At 44.3% G+C, this 21,893-nt stretch overlaps 1 protein-coding gene across 1 annotated transcript; it reads left to right on the forward strand.

The window, feature by feature from the left end:
* The first annotated feature begins 6,678 nt into the window (after positions 1–6,678).
* GPR132 (G protein-coupled receptor 132) lies at positions 6,679–8,292 on the forward strand. Its single transcript, XM_072339292.1, is given in 2 exon segments — positions 6,679–6,703; positions 7,157–8,292. Coding segments are annotated over 2 exon segments (1,161 nt in total).
* Positions 8,293–21,893: the final 13,601 nt, after the last annotated feature.

Genomic DNA, 21,893 nt, shown 5'->3' on the forward strand with positions numbered 1-21,893 from the left:
ACAGCTTACCACAAGCCAAAGGCATGGCAATGGAGGTGTTGGAGGTTTGGCAGGAGTATTCTGCATGCAGGCATAGATAACTGAGGCTCAGAAGAAGGAGGAAGGCGTCTGTAAGTACTGAGATCCTAAGATAAGAAAGTGGCAGTGCAGCAGGATACTTGTCATCATTCTTGCATCCTCTCTTGAGTACCCACCCAAGAAATGGGAAAGAGGCCCAGTATGTAAGCAAAGAAGAGACCATTGAAGAGCTAGGAGGAGAGAGCAAAGATTATTGTGCTGAGGCTTGGAAAACAGTCCTCACGAACCATCTTGGCCTCGAGGCAGAGCAGCACAGTACCAAGCTTAGGCATGAGGGCTGAAGGCAGCCTGCAGCACTAACATGGCCACCATGGCACCAGTGCCAACTCCTTGACACACCAGACAGTTTTTTTCCAGAACCCAGATCAGTATTCATCTTTCTAGAAGACTTCAGTGTCAAATTTGAGGGCACTTGGCTGTTCTGAGCATCTGGAAGCACCTGAGCATCTAGAGGGATCCAGATAAGCTGCATATGGGAATCACCTCTCAATTCTTCCAAGACTCGATCATTTCAGCATGAAGTAGCAAGGAGGTGTTACCTGTTCAATTTCTACATGAGCCACTCAAGTGAGGGAAGCCTTATTTGAGTAGCCTCCGTTACCAAGGCTCTGAGTTAGAGTTGTGCTAGCTTCGTGGAGACAGCATGCACAAACGCCTGCTGGTTTCTTGTCAGGGGAAGAAGAAGGTGTGAATCAGAAGCACAAAACTTGCAGTCTTGGGGTTGTTCCCAGTTGCTCACTTTCACTACATCTACTCCACAATCTTGAACCGTCCTTCAACCTTTTGCCCTGACTGGTTTGGTAGTTTAGCCTCAAATTTATAACAGCATTTCTAGGGGTTCTGATGGCTCTCCAGGCTGAATCAATTTCTCCAATTGTAGTACATTTTCTAGACAGTCTGGTAGGTGCTGTAGAGTAAATCTGCCCTGCAATAGCCATTCTTGGTTGCTCTCAAGGAGGACTTTTCTCAGTCACTGGTTATAAAATCATGACTCATGACCTCAGAATCTTAAGACTGGGAAGAAAACTAGACTGGTACGGGGGAACTGAAGGTCTATTTTTCAGTTTCCCCTATTGACCCAGTCACCCATCATCTCGCATAAAGTGCACATGGTTTTACATACTGCCTTGAATGAAGTGGTTCTAAACCCCGTCGCTGGAACTTTCATTCACATGTCTATCTGCCTGGTGTTGTTTTTTCATCTACAGTCCCTCACCAGGCAGTGTAACACAAGCCCAGGATGCCCTATTTATAGAAGAATCACAGTTCCAACTCAGGTCCTTCATCCACCTGAATTACGTGACTGTTTCACTTTGTTGTCCCCACAACAGATCATTTTGGCAAAATAGTACATGTAAGGAAGTAGATAAGTGAGTATATGCAAACGCCTCCGCACACATATATAACACATCTAGTTGCTGAGAGTTTACATCTAAGAATGGTGTATCATGAGGTAAATCAAACACCTTCCTCTCACCAGAAACAGTTGCTCCTTTTGAACAGCGGATGATGAACATCTCTCTTACAGATATCTTCTGTTTTTTTTTCAAGACTGCTTTTATCTGCAGTATGAAGTTATATACCAAGGCTGTATAACTAATCCCAAGGTCCTGCTGCTTCCTCTCTGAGGCTACGTTCAGTGGCAGTAGTCTACAAATGCTCTACGTCTTATTTTAACCAGCATTAGTTAACAGAGAGATTACCTTGTTCTTAATGTCCACATAAGCTTTTCAAAATTCTCAGCTCTGACAATAAACCTTGGCATAGAAAGATGATTAGAAAATGATTAGAAAAGGAAAAACACGTAAATATCATGCTCAGCTGTGGTGCCTGTACTCGTTACAGATTTCACTGTCTCTTTCTTTCTCTTCTGTCCTAATGCACCTAAAGTGAATTAATCCAGAGCTTTTCCACCACTGCTTTATTCAGCTGGTGTTCTTTTTTCTACTTCCTCCTTTTCTATCTGAAATTTTCTCTTTTCCTAACAGTGGTTACTTTTATCACTCCAACTTCTCTGTTGGGAATCAAAACAGTTTTACATGAATAGTTAATAGACATCAGACAACTGCAAAACAAAGGCTTTTGCTTTCTCCCTTGTTTTCACTTCCCTCTTTGCAGCTCAGTGTTAGTAAAAACAGTTTAGACTCTAGAGGGAAGATCACATGTTGACAAAACTAGCCTGGATGTGCAGCAGCAGCCTTCATTGAAGCTGGCCAAGTCTCCACACCTCCCAGGATCCTTTTCTGTTTCATACAAGGCCAGATTCCAGTGAGGGTCTTTAAATCTGCTAAAGCAATAAGACAGCTGAAGAACAGGTGCATCTCTGGTGGCTGACGGAGAGTGCAGTTCACATCCAGATTAAGCTGCTCTCTGCACACCTCCTCTGGCTCTGTCTGCTCTGCTCCTGGCCACTTGCAACTACCAATCCTCTCACGCCAGCCTTGCTGCTGCTGTGATCTTGGTCAACCAATTCAGAAAGGTAAACCAGTGGACAGTTGACCCAGATAAGAAAGGGGACACATTTTCTGCTGGCTTACCACTATGCACGCATTCAGTGCAGGGTCAGGCGATGTACTGGTCAGGGACAAGGCAGAGAATAAAACAATGAGAGCCAAGGTGTTACTCTAGTGTGGCTGTGATGTGAAACCACATCCTCACGGCATCCCAGATTCACGGCTTCATCTCCCATGATCTGTGTGGGGCATCTCTGTAGGAGAGTTTAATGCTCCCTCATGCTCCGCAGGGAAGAGGACAGATGACCACCACACAGGCATCCATCTCCTGTACAACAGTGCTGTCATCCCTGCCCACAAGACAGGAGATCTGATTCCTAAACTGAATTTCATCAGTCCGGTGTTGGAACTCAAATCTGACCCTGTTTAGGAAGGCCTGAGAACCTTCCCTTTCCATTCCCTCTGGTAAACGTGGGCTGGCAGCCAGGAGGAACGCAAGGTGCAGTGGATCAAAGACAGAGTGAGGGAAGAATGGACAACTTCTAATACGGTTTCAGTGTCCCATTGGGTGGGCATGCAGCAGGATACTTGTGCTGCTTTCTCAGCACACCTCAAGAAAGTTGGAGTTCACAACCAATTTGCCTTATTTGTCCATATCCCTTTTTACTTGAGCATCTCCATCTGCCACCTTCTAGGATTTTCTCTACGTAAGATTTCAGTACATTAGAGCAGGTAGACACTACATTTTAGGAGTAAGAAATGTAATGATCCATTTGTTTATCAGGTGTGGAACTCTACCAGAGATCTACCTGCTATAGCATATATATATGCTATATATAAGCTATAACCTGAGCCAAGAGCAGACATCCAAGAAAGAGGGGAAACACAGGGCAGCAGCATAGCAAGTCTTTTGTAGCGCATTATCCTATTTTACTGTGATTTCTGCTCAGACACTTTGCAAGTCAGAGATGTCATCTCTGTTCTTTCAACAAACCAGGAAGATGAGATGTTTTACAAATCTTAAAGGAAGGTGAGAAACATACAATTGCTGACTGCGGTTTGAGTCTTGCTCAGTGAGTCTCTGAGAGCAAGAAGCCCCAGTGTGCTGCTAAATATATGTTGAGCTGTTGAAGCAAAACATAACCACTATTCAGTGTAACGCATTTTGGTGGATGGTGAGCCCTAGCAGAATCACTGTTATTGCAGAAAGGTGAGGACTAATTTGTATAGGATCGACACAGCTGAAAGCTACAGGGCAGATAAGAGTCAACATTACAGGGAGAGTACTCATTAGCTGCCTGCCAAGTGCTGCCTTCTGATCTTTAGTTTGAGAAGGAAGCCCCTCCCCAGGCCTAGGGAGTATTCTGACAGTCCAGGCCTTGGCCAGAAGCACCAAGCACATGCTTTTTCTCTGTAAGCATAGATCCATGCTCTTTGTCTGTCAGGACCTGGTGGCTGGCAGCTGGCTGTTGAGAGTGTTGATCTCCTCAACCCCGTATGTTGACAAACCAAGAATGAAAAAGCACACCTGATGCAGGTGACTTAAAAAAGTCACACAGAATTCCCTTCTGAGGCTCACTTGCAGGTGCCAGACACAGGAAGGAGCTGTGGGCTGGAGGCAGAGTCTTGCTGCCCATCACCGCCTGGCTGATGCAAAAGGGAGGTGCTGGGACCAGGCTTCATGCCTCTTCCTGCCCCCAGCAGCACCCACAGGCCTTCCTGAGGAAGGCTGCCATGCAGAGAGGAAGCAGCAGTGCTGTGGTTTAACCTGGCATACAGCTGAATGCCACACAGCTTTTTCCTTCATGCTCCCCTGCCAGTGGGATGGAGGAGAGAACCAGAGGAAAAAAAGAGAAGTAAAACTTGTGGGTTGAGATGCAGTCAATTTACTAAGATGGAACAGGAAGAGTGAAATAACAGTCATGATCATTTGGTATACGTATGTATGTAATGACAGTAATTATAATTTTCACAGAGTCATAGAATCATTAAGGTTGGAAAAGTCATCTAAGATCATCTAGTCCAAGTGTCCACCAATCACCAATACTGCCCACTAAACCATGTTCCTCAGTGCTACCTGGGCTAGTACCAGATCTGCAGATTGATGGCCTGTGGGACCTCTCTGAGAGGTTTTGTGTGCGACACCCTTAGGGTAGACTCTTGGTCTGTAGCTGAGACAGCATGCAACAGTGCCATGTTCCCAACTTGACTGTTGTTATGTCCATTATGAACCAGTTTCATTCATCTGCTGTGGAAGAAGGGGAGGTCTCCAAGGAATAGTTGTGTTACGTGCATTCCTGGAGGTCTCATATTGTTTGGACACAAGCAGAGGACAAGCCCTCTCCTATGTCACATGCCAGGTGAGATCAGAATGTCTGCTGACCCAGAAGTCAAAATACTGTTTTTATGCATCTATGCAATTGTTTGGCTTGTGGTCTGGGTAAGGTTTGTGGCCTCATTGACCAAGGGTGGTAGAGGCATTAAAACCTAATGTCACTACCATCACTTATAACTACCAGTTTTCTATATTGGTAGTAGCTACGATACTAGCTAAGAGAACACTTTCACTGCTAGCAAAAAAGGGAAATAAATTAAAAACTTTGCAACAGCCCTGCTGAGTATTGTGCCATCTTTCCCACACACAACAGTGAGGATCCTCTTCTTCAGTCATCCTTAAGCTGGGACATTTGAAGCTAAAGGAAACCTCAAATCCTCCTTGAGAAGACCTGAACATATCCATCGGGTACCGGATCACCCAGCTCTCAGACAAAGAGAGACATGGCCATCCATCACTTGGCAGCAACAGGATACTTTGGCCCAACTAGTGAGGCAACAACTTGCTAACCTCATCAACATGTCAGCAAGCAAGCAGAGCGCGGTTTGCAATAGGAGGAAGTGGAAGGTAGTCACAGAGCATGGTCGCACGCTCTGGTATACTTCTTCCACACCAGCAGTGCTTTCTCAGTTAGTCTGTATACGGAGTCCCTATTCCAAGTGTCAGCCTGAGAAACAGTTTTCTCTGCCACCAGTACTGGGAGTGGCAGGTACCGTTGCCTCTGCCCCATCTGCCTACTTGCCAGGACTGGAAATAAGTCTTCAGCCAGAAGCTGCTGTCATTGAGTGGGCTTTGACTGTGTTTGAGTACTTGTAGCAAATGAGCACGTCTCATCATGGACCAGGAGAATCTGTCCTGGTGCTTACAGCCATGGCTAGCACTAAACAGTTGTGAGGACTGCACAGCCTACTGCACCCTGTGTTGGTTTTCTCATACCGTATTCATCCTACAGTGACTAAACTAAATCAGGGAATCTGAATGCTCCTCAGACTTGAGCAGTAGGCATTCTGTTAGGCATTCAGAGTAGAGCTGCTCATGCAGTCCCAAGGAGGAGAAAGGCCCCACCAGCTTGTCCACCCTGCCAGAGATGCGTGAAACAATCTAGGCCCTCACTGCCTGGGAGCAGACTGCTTCCCCTAGGTCTGCTTGAGATTGGACCAAGCAAACAAATGAATGTTCATAGGCTGACAAAAGGTACCTTCTCCCCTGTATGAACACAGGTTAATGGGACTCACCTTCTATCAACACATATCCTCTTGGCAGACTTACCAGATTGGAGTAGGTGCCCACCCTGTTAGCAAATGTCCAAAGGATTAGCCTAGGCAAGATCTCTTTTTATGAAGTATATTAGGCAATGGAAACTTTCAAGTCATAAATACAACGAAGTATAATTTTTAAGACAACTCAGTACCATTATGGCATACTCCACGTTCAATAGATAGGATGTTTTTGTGTAGATATCATCATGTGAATTTGCAAGAAATGGTTCTCCTAGCTCTACATTAACCAAGGAACAGTAATTTTCTTGGCCTCAATTTCTGAAAAGTGTATATGTTCTTCTCTTGTTTACTTCCTTTAACTACCGTTATTTCCTGCTTTCTCTTTCCCAGAGCTATCAAACAGGCGTGGTAGGCAGTTCCGTTGAATTACAATGGTGAACGTTATATAGCACTGTAAGTTTGTGTTCTTCATTTGCAGATACTAATCAAGAGGAGAGAGGTGTGAATTATATGCGAGTTCACACCAGTGGCCAGACTCTGTTTCCTGTATGCTGGGTAGTCTCTGACACAGAACTGCCTCCACCCACTTCAGATGTTCCCCCATCTCATCAGAAATTGTAAGTTCTTCTACAATCCCATCACTGAAATCTCTATATTTGCTTTTTTTTTTTACTACTGAGTTTGAGAATAAATAAATAAATAAATAAATAAATAAATAAATTGAACATTAATGCTCCTAATTTCCTTTGTTGATCAGCAGCTCTGTTGTATTTATTAGGCAGCCTGGTGTAGGATTGGTCCCCACTACCCCACTTTAGTGGATAGGCATGCTACAGTCAGTCAGTTCCTTGTGAATAAAGGTCCTTTTTCCTGGAACTGACTGAAACCTGGCTCTGGGGATACTAGAGAACACCAGCAGGTCTTGGTAAACGCCCCTGTCTTAGGTGGTTTAAAACAAGTATCCCACTTGTTCCCCCGCCATGTCCTCACATCTATGGGATTACAGCCTATACTGACACACTTTGAACTGATGCAAATACTAACTTTCTACATTGTCTTCTGATTCACAGAAAACAACAGCTGGGAAAAAATCATGGGAGATAATGCATCCTGTAACTCAATTGAAAAGGATAATATCACTGTTTGCCTGGATATTCCCTACAAAGACAGCAAGATACTTCTAATTGCTGTTTACAGCATTGTTTTTGCCATTGGTCTTCCAGCAAATTGCTTAACTTCCCTGCTTGCACTTGCACAAATCCGAAGGAATAAAGCAATTGCCATCTACATTTTCAGTTTATCACTGTGTGATCTGATGTATTTAAGTACCTTGCCTCTCTGGATTATCTACGTGCAACAGGATCACCAATGGACTATGGGTGAACAGGTTTGCAAATTGACAGGATTCGTATTTTTCTGCAACATATACATCAGCATTCTGCTTTTATGCTGTATTTCTCTGGATCGTTATGTGGCACTGGTGTACGCTTTGGAATCAAGAGGGAGAAGAGGACGCAAAAAGGCAATCATAATAGTATGTTTTCTTGTTGTTGTGGTTGCAGTAATCCACAGTCCAATATTTAAAATGACTAGTTTACATAACAAGAACTGCTTTGAGACCTTACCCCTTGACAAAACACTGGCTTCTTTCAGCTTTGCCAGATTCCTGTTTGGATTTGTCATACCTTTCACAATTCTCATCTTCACCAACTACAAGATTTTCCAAAGAACAAAAACAAGTGACAGCGTGACTTGTCACCAAAAAGCCAAAGTGAAGTACCTGGCGATTGCCATCATTGTCATCTTCCTGATGTGCTTTGCTCCCTACCACGTGGTACTCTTAATAAGGGCCATATACTTCATGTTTCATCAGGATTGCTCGTGTTCATTTGAAAAAAGCATATATTCTGTTTTTACAGTGTTTCTGTGTTTATCAACTGCCAATGGCATTGCCGATCCTATCATCTACGTGCTGACCAGTGAAAACGTCAGGAAAGATTTCTATAGAAGTCTGAGAAGGTGGAAATCAAACTCATCCAGGCTCAACTCATCCATTAATCATAAGACTGACAGCAGCAAATTGAAAATGCAAAAAGAATCACAGGAAGGAGTATTAGGGGAAGAAAACAATGAGGCATCGAGTTCATCACATGTGCAGGAGACCATATGCAGTCATAATAGCAAAGACCCAGAAGGTGGTAGCTAGCAGTTTGCGACTGCAGCTGGCTGCTGGCAGCAAAGAACTTTGCTCAGTGTGAGCTGCAGACTGCACAGTGCAGCACACAAATATTTACATGCTGATGTTCAAAGGAAGGGTTGGTTGGTGTTTTTTTTACAGTACATGAGCCAGCAACTCCTTGAGAACATTATGGAAACGTTACCTCTTATTTCTCTTTCTCTCCTTCAATGAGGTTTGCCCATCAGTACCACCATTGAAAGCCTTGCTCTGTGAAGAACATGTGGAATAGACTGTGAAACTGACTTTGACTCGAACCAAAGTCTTAAAAGCTTATTTTGTGGACTCTTACAAACTGAGAATCAGTTTCTTCTTCTGAGCTGAACAAAAAGAAACACCCAAGCTGGGAGATCAATGCGAGGCCCATTCTTCTGGTTGAAATCACCAGGTACATGTACAGATTCTCATGCATGTATCCTGTTGTTAAAGTTTGTGGTTAACCAGTGGAAAATATAAAAAATGAGGAAGTCTTTCAAGAGCCTTGAAAATGTTCCTAATGCTGCAATATGCAGTTTAATCTACCTTGCACATACTGAGTAAAGAGCAAAATAGTGTCCTGGAAATGTATACAAACAGAAGTTCTACAGCATTTGTCACAAAACAGCACAGAACAGTCTTGAAATACTTAAAAATGTGCCCTTCTACTGCTTGATATTTTACAGTTGGTAGATATCCCTTGTTTTGTTGTTAACTCTGGAATGGGGTGAAATGTTTAGAAAGGTGGACATTTTCAGGTGGAATCAGGGACTGTTTTTATGCCATCTCCAACTATTTGTTGAACTTGTGTTTCATTTCTGACTACAATAATGTTTCCCTCGCTGTATCGATCTGGATTTTAGTGTACAGGATCTATAGGAGAGTATAGTCTTGTTGGCAAAGAAGCCTTTCTGACAAGGAAGGGTGGCAGCATGAAGAACACAGTCCCTTCTCCTCGTGGGTGGGAATTCCTTTGGACACACTGACAGCACACACTGAGACTGTGCAGGGCAGATTTCATTGTTTCTGCCTCCATTTTTGCTGTGTATAAACTACTGATGGCAATATCCCGTGCCTTCAAACTAGACATTAAGAAATAAGAAACTCTACCACCTGGCAAGATTTATCTAAAAAACCTTCTTCGTATTTTTTATGTGACCAAAATCAAACATCAGAAAAGCAGTGAACTAATTGCATGTTTGTTTGTTTTTTTCAGTACGAGTTTCTAAAGCGTTCCATAGTGCCATTCTGCTTTATCTGCAATGTTGTATTTCAGTAATAGTTTTAAATTGGCATTAAATATTTGTTAGTATTTTTAAATTGCGTTAGGTATTTCTGTGTGTTATGCTTCGTTGTTACCCACTTTTGGGAGGAAGCATTGTACCCAAATGGCATATCCTCAAGCTATTGTATTTATGACGCATCTAATTTTTGTGTTATTTAATGAGCCCTCTGTCATCTTCCTATGAAACATTTGTCTTTTCCAAAGGAGTTCTCACAATTCTGAATGTAATACAGGACTGTCTCTTGGAAAAATGTGCAACCGTGTTGTGATGTTAATTAACAAATGGCAGTTTTCTGTTTTCACACGCTCTGAGGTAAAAAGGAGAGCGCTGAATGTCTGTGACTTTGCTGAAAATCAAACTTCCCATTACTAAGAAAATCAGCAGCAGGCGTTGCTCAGAACAGCCCCGGTCAGCCCAGGGGTTGCTGATTAATCTCTGAAGACACGTACGCAAACTGCCCCAGCCTCAGGATTTTCATAGCCTACATGTAAGACTTCAGTGAATGACGGCAGTGAATGTGGAAGAAACCAAGGAGACAGACTTCAGACTTCTGAATTGATTGAAATGGTCACAAATGGGGTATTCAACCTGATGACTTTAGAAATCTCCCTGATGCTTTTCATGTGAGAAAAAGCAAGTGTATTTAGATCAAACAATTTGGAGTCTAGCACCATCGATGCGGGGTATGGGGATTAGCAGGGTCTGACACAACATCAGTAATCGTTTTGCCTTGTCTAATTCACTTGCCTTTCCAAATTACTGTATCATTGTGCATCTTCTCTTAATGAAAGCCCTTGGAGCATCGTTGTTCCAATTCACTCTGAAATAAACACTTTTGCAACCCGATCTCACTTTGAAATGACCTACACAATCCCCAGAGATCCTTTCCAATCTAATTTATCCGGTGGCAGAATGCTGAAGGGATTATGGGCGCCAGGTGAAGACGCCAAGAAATGCTATTTCTACATTGTCAGAGCAGCCCATCAGATACACTGAGTACTTTCATGCCATAAACTGAAGTTCAATGTTTCGTTACACAGTATATCATGTAAAAATGGAAGGATATCAACACTGGGATACTTGCTGGAGGCCTAGCAAAGGAAATGACTTAGGTCAGAACAGATCTGAAAGGTCAACTGATTGTGTGGATTAGGGTTAGGTGTCCCAGCACTCCCCGACTCTGGCAGCTCAGGTCCGTGCCCACTGCCCTCTGGGGCACAGCCCTTTCCTAAGCCCCACCTGGCCCTCCCCTCCATGCCGTCCCCTCACCTCCTACTGCTATCATCCAAGATAATAAAAGATCATTTTATTTCTACATCTCTCAGACATTCCTAATGTACTTGGGATATAAGTGGATTGCTGATTGTTTTAAGCATGGATGTGAAGCATAAAGTGAATAATTTCTGGATGTCAGCTAGAGCTGGACAAACTAGTCTTTTCAGATTATATATCTTTTTGTTTATTCATTAATTCTGCATAACAAATTACAAATACTGCATCACATCTTTGCTGGCAAAAACTCTCTTAGAATTCTCCATTCTCCTCTAAGAAATATTCGGTATGCTCAGTATTAAATTTTGCTTCACGAGTGAAGTTATTCTTCCTCTGTAAAACAGGCAAACATAGATATGAATAAAGTCAGACTCCTAGCATGACCAAGTTTCATCTGCAGCTGGTAGCCCTGCTGCTGCTCTCATTCAGTCCCTGCTATCGCATACAACCCAAAGTCAAAGTTCTGTTTGGCGGCGAGTGATGAAACCTAACTCAGAACCAGGGTTTCAAAGCTGTCCACAACCTTATATTTTCTCATCAAGACTGTATTGCCTTCCTACAGGCCATGCTGTGGGGTAGGTCTTTTAGGAAACAGCCTCTATAGAGAAAAAATAAGGCAAAATTTCCTGTTTTATTTTCATGGAACAAATAAGGGTGGGGGCTTGTATCAGAGAAATGCAGTCATATTTGGAACCTCTTTGGTGTGCAGGGGAAGCATGTGGGCAGCAGCATCTCCCAGCACGGCTTCTGCAAGTAGCGTCTAAAGGTGAGGGTATCAAACATACCTGACCTCTCCACCTCTTTTACTCCCTTCTGCGGTGCTTTACATCCCGCTGAGCTCCTTCTCATTCCCTGCACAATTAAGCTTTGCACAGGAGAGGGCGCTTCTTGTATTCTGTTTGCACCAGGGGTGCAGCGAGGCCTCCTGACAGGCAGTTCTCAAGTGAAAGGAATGTGAATAACAAAGGGAAATCTGTTATCCCAAGTTAGGCTAATGCTGATGTCCCGGTAACTGCTGTTAGTTGCTGTTCTCCAGAGCCATTAGTTAGAAAGGACTCTAAACTCTCGTCTCATCTCTTTGTTTCAGATCACTGATCATTTCTGGGGTCTCACCCTCTTACTCTGCCCTGTAAGAAATGCTCAGAGATAATCAAGCAGAAAAAAATAAACACAAAAGAAAAGGGGGGGGAAAAAAACCAGCCTTGTAGGCAGATAGAAAGTCGGCTGAGGAGGGGCAATAAACTATGTGGTAAGAGTTTCACAGAATATCATATGTATATTGTCTGCAAGAGCAACCGCAGAATATGCCTTCTCAGTACAGCATTAGACGATCCATCCTGTTTGGCAGCCTCAGTCTGTAGCGGGGCACGTGCATTACAACCCATGAGCACAAAGCATCCCCTGCATGTTCAAAGGTCTGTCTTGAAATGCTTTCTTGAGGGAGGTGAAGAATTAAAGAGACGGTGTGGGGAAAGGATGCTGTATGATATACAAAGTCCTGAAAAGCCTCGTAAACCTGAAGTCACAGATGTTCTGAACGAGTATGCAAATATGTAAGTATTCAAAACTGTTGCTGACAAATTCTTCAGGCTGAATCACAGTTCTCCTTCTGTAAAATGGAACTTCTTCCCTTGAGTATTGTCTGCCTGCTTAAAACACAGACCCTTGCATGAGACACTAGAAAGAGCGATCAGGTGCGTGCTGTATGCATACTCAATGCTTACTGCAGAGGGGCTGTGAGCTGCATGGAGGTGATTACAAGCGACTGAAACACAAATTCTACTGAGTCAGCACTTTCAGAGGCAGCTTTGAAGCTCTGCAATTGCTTCTATTTATTCGTAAGCTTCGGGGAAGAAAAAAAAAGAAGAAAAAAAAAAATCTTCCATTTAACTTTACCCCCCTGCTAGTGACATGGTTACTAAGCTCCATCAGTAATGCTAATAGTGCTTGCTGTTTCACCTTCCATATCTGGTAGGTCGCTGATAATAACCTTTAAATCCTCAGTGCTTTGAGATCCATCCATGTGGACACTGCCTCTCTCAAGCTCCTTCCTTCCTAGAGAAGATTTTGCAGGTTGGGAAGCACTTTCCTGGCAGCAGGTTTCTGACATGGTCTCTGACAATCTAACAACGATGTGCTCAAGGCAACAGCGCTCATTTGATTGATTAAGGGTTGCTTTCTTTCCTTGTCTTAAATACAGTGAGGACAGGACTGGGATCACACTACTCACACAGGTAGCTTTTATTACTGTATGCTCACCATTTACCAGTGACTACACAATATTTTGTACACAGGACATTTGATAAGGTATTAAGAAAATCCTGTAATTTTCCATTTAGCTGCATGTATGGTTCCTGACTACCTCTAATTCTTTTCTTTGTATCTTCCTGAAACAAAGTAAGGCTTATGAAAACTAACAGCCCATAGCTCTTGATGGAATGATGAGCTTAACTTCATTTCTTGCAGTAGTAGCTGTGTCCCAAATATAAGAAACACACTTCTCAAGCTGAACTCGGACTGAATGCACATTGCTGAGCGCAAAAAGGAAGAAAAATATGTTTTAAATGAAAAAGAATCTCAGGGATATGACTTACTACTTGCTTTCCGACTTACTGTGGGAATGGCCCCTTAACAAAAGGCAGAAGATCAGAGCTAAGCCAAGAATGAACCTAAAGTTCCTGTCAGAAGCAAAGAAAAAGAGAGGGATGGGTAAACTTGCTTTGTATACTGAAAGGAGATACTGAAAGGTTATAATGTAATAATGGAGAAGATCCGTGGAGGGTAGGAAGGGGCAGCAGGTTAACTCCATTGCTCCAGAAAAGCAACATTGAAGATGTGTGATCTTACAGCACCACCTGCTCTGAGGAGAGCTGTGGGTCCTGCTTGCTTCATTCCAGACAAGTCACTCACTCTTCCAACCAGAAATACTCCTGTATTAAATCTTTGTCTCTTTGTTTTCTTACCTTTCAGTTTCAGATCCTAGAACCTCTTAGTCAAATTCTAAGATGAGAAAAATCCAAGAAAAGTTTTCTCCGGAGATACCAAAACCCATTAAAACTAAATCAACACAAAGTTAAAGCAAATGTATGAAATCAGCCTTCCTGCTGTGAACTGAATGCAAATCTGAAGGGTTTTTGCTGGCCTGGGTTTCCATTTCATACCAATTTTAAACCTCCTGGATTTGGAGGAAGCATTTTTTGATGTAGAAATATAGCTTGGATATATCCGTTATAACATAAAACCCCGTTAATGTATAATCCTGACTTGTCATTGTTTCATCATCAGGGATCAAATTGGCTGACATGGAGAAAAGCTTTTATACCCAACATACTCCAGCAGTCAGCTCCACATCGTGAGCCTCCTGCTGTACACCGAACCATGCAGCAGGAGTTTCTGATTTCAGAAACGACACCGAGATTTCATTCTCTTTTCTGTATTTCCGGTTTTTATTGTTCTGGCCAGGTTTGTTGCATTGTACAGTTCAAACCCACATCCTTTCCACTCACCAGCTGCTGTTTCTCCAGGAGCTCAATGCAGGCACCAGAGGGCACCACACTCTCACCTATTTGCCTTGCTGGCCGTGGTGGACTTCAGAGTGAAAGAAGAAAAGAAAAAGAAGATTGGCTCTAAGTTGCCAGCCCGTAATCATGGGTTGTTGAGACTGAAGTAGATTGGGTCGCGGTGCTTAGCCAGTCATGGCAGAAATGCATATCCGTATTCAAATGGTGGCTGTGTACAGAAAGAAAAAGGAGAAGCAGAAAACAGAAGTGAAAACAAGAAATATCATGCAAAGAAAAGCACAGAGACAATCCATGTGTCAAGAAAAAACAGAGAGTGATGGGGCTTGCCAGGATCTGCCCATGGAAAGGATGCTGGGGACCAAGGGAAACGCACCAGCTTCTGCACTCAGCTGAGCCGGCTGCTGCAGTGGCTGCACACCCAGCAGTGAGCAAAGCCTCAGCAGCCCCTCTGTCTCTGTGCCTACACACACTGCTCTGCATCGCCCTGCACTGCTCCGCACAGCTCCTGTGCCTCTCTCTATTGCATGTCAACTGGCACTCGGTGCTGTTTGTTAGTCACATTAAGTCAGGCCAATTAAACATGTATTACTCTGTTAACCTAAGACATTTTGAAATGATTGCTGGGCTGTCACTGGCTACTGATAGAGCAGCAGGAGACGTGGGTTAACGTTCCTTTATTGCTACAGAAGTCAGGGCTGTCATTCCCATCAAGGCACAGGACCCAGAGCAGAGAAAGAGACTTGCTCACAGCCTCTTATCTGTGTTCATGCTCATGCCTCTAATTGGGTTAACCCTTTAACCAGATAAGTCAGACAGGCATTCACAAGCATTCCCTTAGGAAAGAAAGAAAGAAGAAACAAAGCTACAAAATTACATTTTAAATATGACTTTCCATGCCCTGCTTCATGAGTTCATGTGCGTTTTATGTTCATCTTTGGACACCCTTTCTAAATTATAACTGTTATCTTCAGACTTAGTTTAAAATGTAGTTTTTCTTATAGACTGTAATTCAGATAAGCCACCATCAAATCAACATCGGCAATAATTTGTGGATACGGTATGTCTTACAGTTTAACCTATCAATTCACCAGACTATAAAGCAAAAATGGGAAACAATCTGAGTACTTCAACATGTCATCACAGCCTTCAGTTACTCTCCCAGTCAGAGAAGGGTCAATTTAACTTGCAGATAAAGCACTACTTCTGTACCAGTTTATCCCCAGCTCTCTTACCTCTAGAGTTCTACTCTCCCTAGTAGTGGTGGACCAGAGGAAAAACCTATTTCTGTTCCGGAAAATGTAAGACACCAAATGCTGTTCATGGTTGCTATTGAGGTCCCATCTAGCAGAACTGTGCCAAATGCCTCAAAACTACAAGGCAACCTGAGCTCAGTATTCTAAAAAGTTCTGTTAGTTCTGTCCATGCTCTTCAATTATAACTCTCCCCTTTGCCAGTACTGCAGAAATTGGTTTCCTGTTGTCATTGTAATTTGCAGGGATGCGAATTCTCAAAAGAGCACAACGCCTCCCAAAAGGCTGATTCCAAGAGAATAACGCTGTCATATCAAAAGATGCACAGCAGCAAAGGTGCAAGTCTCAAATCTGACCTAAAGGATCTGAAAGCCGTACTCGAATGTACATTCAAGGATATCTGAAGAAGGAATTATTCATTAACTTCTTCAGCTTGCAGCCGCTTCGGGCTATTTTGTTCCTACAGTAGCTGCAGTTTTCAAAGGAAGGTAGAGCTAGTGAAGAAGAAAAGACCTTCATATGCACAGCACAAACACATCATCAGTAGCAGACTAACTCCAAGAAGGAAATATGGTACTTAGCCTGCTGCAAAGACAGGAATACCTTGTGTAGTGACAGGCTGCACATGTTTTATGAGCTTGGGGTGCTTTTTAATAGTAGATGCTTAGTTACTATAGCAACTGTCGTATTCCATGGTATTTATGCTTAGATATGGAATATATTTTAGGCAGCACCAGACAACATGTAATTCAAATGTCCAAAATGTATGTTTAAAATAAAATCCTCGTCACAAAGCAAATAGGTGTGCTGCTCCAGTTATGAGAGGAGAACACCTATTTGTCGTTCGTAACAACAAAACCATCTTGCCCCTCACAAACATGGAGCAGAACTGCCATGACAATCCAGGAGGGGGCTCAGAAGCCTTAAAGTAAAACCCCAAATTACATTCAGCACTTTAAAATCCATTTTTGCTGAGTGCTGCTGCGTAACCTGGAGACTTCTGCTGTTTGATACAATGCACTGAGCTTTGCCATAAAGGTTTCTATCACAGTAGTGCTACCTTGCTAGGTATCACTTTGGAAGCCTTAACAAAACTTTTATCATCTGTGTTTTGTTCCTAACACAAACATGAAGCCATGTCTTATTGCTGTACCCCGCCTGCCAGCATACAATATACATGACTTGTGTTTTACAGCTGAGCGTCTCAGTTTGTAGTTCCTTCAGCTCGTGTAGTTTTGCATACACCCACTGCTGAAATCACTTCCTCTGAAGCAGCTGACGGATGTAAATCTTGATGAAGACACTTGTTTTATTTTTATTTTGTGACATCCTGGTGGCTGAGGACCACCAACAAATAATGTAATATGAAGGCACTCTATCTTTCTACTCTTTCTGACCAGCAGAGGAAACTGGTGGCTACTAACTTCTACAGTTTTCTGTCAAGGGTTCTTAACTCCAACACCACCATATTAGGAAGGCAGGCTAAAAAAGTCTGCAGACTAGTACAAGCCTAAGTTTTCCCTCCTCCTGTTTCCGCTGCTTTTTATTCCACGCAGTCAGAACATATTAATACCTCTTCTTAACAATTTGCTATCAGTTCCAGATTGCTATTTGCTGATAATGGTGGTGGTGGTTTTAGTACATAGGGTTTCTTAGTCACACCATAGAATCACAGAATCATTTGAATTGGAAGGGACATTTAAAGGCCATCTTATCTGGCTCCTCCACAATGAACAGGGACACTTACAGCTCCATCAGGTGCTCAGAGCCCCATCCAGCCTGACTTTGAGTATCACCAGGGACAAGGTGTCCACTACCTCTATGAGAAACCCAGGCCAGTGCCTCAGCATCCTTACAGTAATAAAAACCTTTTCCTTTTATCCAGTCTAAATCTCCCCTCTTTGAAAACATTTTCCCTTGTTCTATCCCAACAGAGCCTCTTAAAGTTCTTTTTATCTCATTCTCTGCTTGTCTCTTGGCTCATGTCACCCCTAATCCTCCTGGACTTCTTGTAGAAGATCAGAACCTAAGGCCTGAGGTTGGTGGCCTGAGACAGACAAATTTCTGCCGAGGAATGGATTTGCTTTGCCACAGCTCACACTGACAGCCACACACCCTCCCTTCCATCACCTGTCTGCTGTAACTCCTCAGTTGCTCAACAGCTGAGCCAACACAGCCAGACAAACACTGCCCTGGTCAAGTACCTATTGGCCTGTGCATGTAATAGTTGATGCGATGAGTGTTCTGACTGCTATGCTCATTTTCCAACCACTAACACTTGATGCCAGTGTCACTATCACCCAACATCAAGCTACATTTAGCCCATCAATTCACAGTTCAGATATATTCTTCCTCTTCCTCCTCACTCACTCCAAACAGGCACTGGGCTCCCCCATTCTTTGTTCACCTCCCTGCTACAGACAGAGGTAACAGCTCTCCAGGCTCAGGGCAGTGAGGAAGGCTTTACTGAAGGATGAGCAGAACTTCCTCTTAGATCTTCTCAGCTTTTCAGTATCTAAGAAAGTCTATAAGAAAGAAGGAAACAGGCACTTTAGACATCCAGCGTCAGGTTGGACAGGGCTGTGAACACCTGATGGAGCTGTAGGTGTCCCTGTTATTGCAGGAGAGTTGGATCAGACTGCCCTTAAAGGTTCCTTCCAATTCAAATGATTATATGATTCTACAAAATCTGGAGTGCTGTGACTGCAGACTGCACAAAGTGAGGCTGTAGCCTGTATCTGGCTTACAAGGCTCAGCTGAGCAGCTACAACAGGCTTACTTCTTAGGGAACAGCCACATTTAATTACTTTCCGTAGCCTTTCTTCCATCTGCTCCTAGAGTTTTAGGCTGAGCTCTGCTGCAGGAATGCGCTCATCTGCAGAAGCACTCAGGACTGTTTCGCAATGCTGCTTATTTCAAAGGTAGTGAGAATTTGCCAGGTTGGGCTTAAAGGAAATGGTACATTACAGACAGGCCTCCTGCCCTGCTCCTGAGCCAAATTAAAGAAAGACATGCAGAACTTACAAGCTTTAATCAAGCATTTATTATGAGAGAAACAACACAGACTCAGAGCACGTCCATGTTGTCTTTGGCAGGCAGAGGCAAGCAAGCACCGTCCCAGTTCTGAACCACAGCCCAAACTCTTCTCCCACCGCACAGAGTCATGCTGGTGCAGCACAAAGCTGGACGAGCACACCTTGCCTCCCGACAGGGCTCAGCAGCAGCACCGCACTGACGACAGCTGCACAGCTTCCAGCTCAAGGCTGACTCATGTCTGCTTGGCTCCCAGCACCGGCAGTGCAAGCACACATTTTCCTGCTCTCCTCACCCAGCTTTCTGGCCCCCAGGGCCCTACAAGGAAAGGCAGAAAACACTGCAGCCACACAGCAGGGCGTAGTGGAAAATGCATCATTGTCGTCATAGTTTTGGGCCTGAGACAGGACTCACTCCTATCTCTCTCAAACTATTTGCTTCAAAGCTTAAGCAACCTCCTGTCTGACTTTCCTAACCTCTTTATCTGCAGGCTTGCAACCAACTGGTTGAGAAACACGGAAGTAAGCCCCATACAAATACCCGGAGAGAGACAGTGCTCGTCATTGCAGATGAAACACTCTCTTGGGGAGACCTTCCTGTGGGCTGGAAATCATATCAGCTCAGTGACCCAACAGAAGTGAGGAACTTCACTCTGCATGGATTTGTCTCTTGTTACAGAATCGCAGGGGTCAGAAGGGAACACTGGAGATCACTTAGTCCAACCCGCCCCCACTAAGGCAGGTCCACCTCCGTAAGTAGTAACAGCAGTGACCCTTTAAAACTATTTTAAAAGCACATTTTTAATGATCATTTGCAACGTGGAAATATCACGGTCTGGGATCCTTTGCAAAGCTCAAAGCTGCACAGATAAACTGGAAATCACTTTTTCTTTTTTTTGTCTTTAAAAGCACAGTTTCAGCCCTGCACTCAGCCATCGAGTTCCTATTAATTCCTGTGGTTTTATAAACACTGTCCAGTTCTACAGCAGCTTTCCCGTCACCGCCGATGTGTGAAAGTCTGGCCAGCCCAGCAGGGGCTCTGCGAAAGGAGCAGCAAAGCTCCGGAGGCATCAAGCGCAGCCCAGCACGGGAAGGGGGCTGGGAGGGTCAGCGGCTGCCTGCAAAGCAGCACGACACGCAGCTCACGCAGCCGGCACCAGGCAGTGCCAGGGAAGGAGGCCCTGGGAGAGTTGGCTGTCTGCTGAAGCAGAGGACTGGGGACAGCCAGGGCTGGCTGCCAGCACGGCTCCGGCAGCCGCGGAGCAGTGGCATGGGCACAGCCGGTGTGCACGTGTGGCTCACGCGGACTGAAGCCGGGTCTGTGCTGCATCTGTGTGCCAAGCCGAGGAACGGGGGTCAGGGCAGCATGCTAAGGATGAATCTGTATCATGGCCCAGCTCAGCAAAGCCCACTGCAGTTAAACCATGAAGTTAGACTTTCAGAGGGCTGTCAGGGCTTCTAAATCTCCTCAGTTCTACCACTCTGAAGATTCTGCCGGCTGCCAGTCCTTATCCATCTTCCTATGAGAGACGTGCTGAGCTGGTTTGCATCATTTTCTCCTGTCATACATGGTAGTCATTACATCAGCAAGCAGATCCCTGCGGTGTCTCACCAGGTGTAAGATCTCACATTACTCCAGCAGCTCTGAGGACATATTCTGAATACCTTTTGGTTTTAGTCACCTGCCATTTCAAACCAGCAGAACTATTTCTTTTTCATAGCAATTCCTGCCTTCATTTCAGTTTCCCGATCAGACTGCAACTGTAGGCATTTATTGCCAGTCTTGCTTTGTGCTTTGTCTCTAACTGCTGTGCACCAGATCCGCTTTTGCTTGCAGACTGCCTCACTGCTAAGGTTTCACTTGCTGACAGCTTCCTCAGCTACCATTTATCACTTGCCCTTTTTAACTCCGGCGTTAACATTTAGTTTACTGAAACCAGTAGGTGGATAGAAAACATCAGCATGTAGCTAAACACTGATACCTTTATCATACTGTGGTTACAATTCAATTATTTTCCTTATAATACTATCTTAGCGCTATCAGAGATCGTCTGCTTTCTAGTAAGTACTTTGGTCTGTATTGTTTCGCATCAGTTTGTCTGGATGTTTCCCTTTTGACTTGTCAAGTTATGTTTCATACACATGAGATGCAAGAGTTGTTCTCTCCTGAGAGTAATCAAACCTTGTCATATCTTGACTAAGCGCACATAAGCTTTCTCAGCTTTTCAAAGAGAGAACTGAGAACCTTTCCATAGTTCTCCTTTTCAAACAACGCAGAGCTTTTAATCTATCAGCTGTCCTCTTATTTCGTTGGTTCTTCCTTTGTTTTGCTAGAGAATTGACTGGGATGAAGAAAAAGTTGATATCCTCTCTTTTTGTAGCTAAGAGGAAAAAAAGATAAGAGGGGATATGGAGGTGATGCTATCGCTAGTCAGAGCAATACAACTGCACTTTTCTATAGCAGTGATCCTATAGGGAACAACAGAATGAGATTACATACTGAATTCATCACAGCTCATCTAGAAAAAGTCAGTTTCAGGATGGAGAAAGCAGGGGAACTACTTCACTGCACTGTTCTTTCAAAGTCTTCACGAATGCTTTTGCACCATGATGCCGTTATGTGCTGTATAAAAAAAACCACCATTAAAAACAAGGAGAAATAATGCATTTTCTAACATATCTCATCCCAAGAGCGACCTCGCTTGTGTAAGCATCATTTTCTCCTGCTTTCTCCTACCAAACTGCAGCTCTCCACTGTTCCACAGCCCTCCCTGCCGACTCACTCCCAGACCCACTTTCTGCTCCCTCCTGCCGCACAGCCTCCGCTTTCCCTCCATTTCTCTTCTCTCCCCGGGGCCGCAGAGTCTCCCAGCGCCCAACCTTCGGCCGCAGCTGCCGGTCCCGAGCAGCTGGAGCCGGGACGAGCTCACTCCCCCCTCCTGGCCGCTCACTAGGCCGGGAAAGCAGCTCAGCGCTGGGGCCAGCTAAGCGCTCGCAGATGTGCCGCAGCACCGAGCCAGCGCAAGGCGTCCAAAGCGTTGAGCCGTTCGCTCAAGACGAAGGTTGGAGCTGCTGGGACACCGGGCTCCGTCCCTTCACCACCCGAGGGAAGCAGCCTGCCCGTCCTCTGCCTGCGGGGCTCAGACAGGAAATGCCACAAGCCTTGCTAATGGAGTCACGAGGCCTGGCACCCCTGCGGGCTGCGGGGGCGGGAGGCGTCGGGGACTCTCGGCC

Source organism: Excalfactoria chinensis, chromosome 5, assembly GCF_039878825.1.
Source record: "Excalfactoria chinensis isolate bCotChi1 chromosome 5, bCotChi1.hap2, whole genome shotgun sequence".
Lineage (NCBI taxonomy): Eukaryota > Metazoa > Chordata > Aves > Galliformes > Phasianidae > Excalfactoria > Excalfactoria chinensis.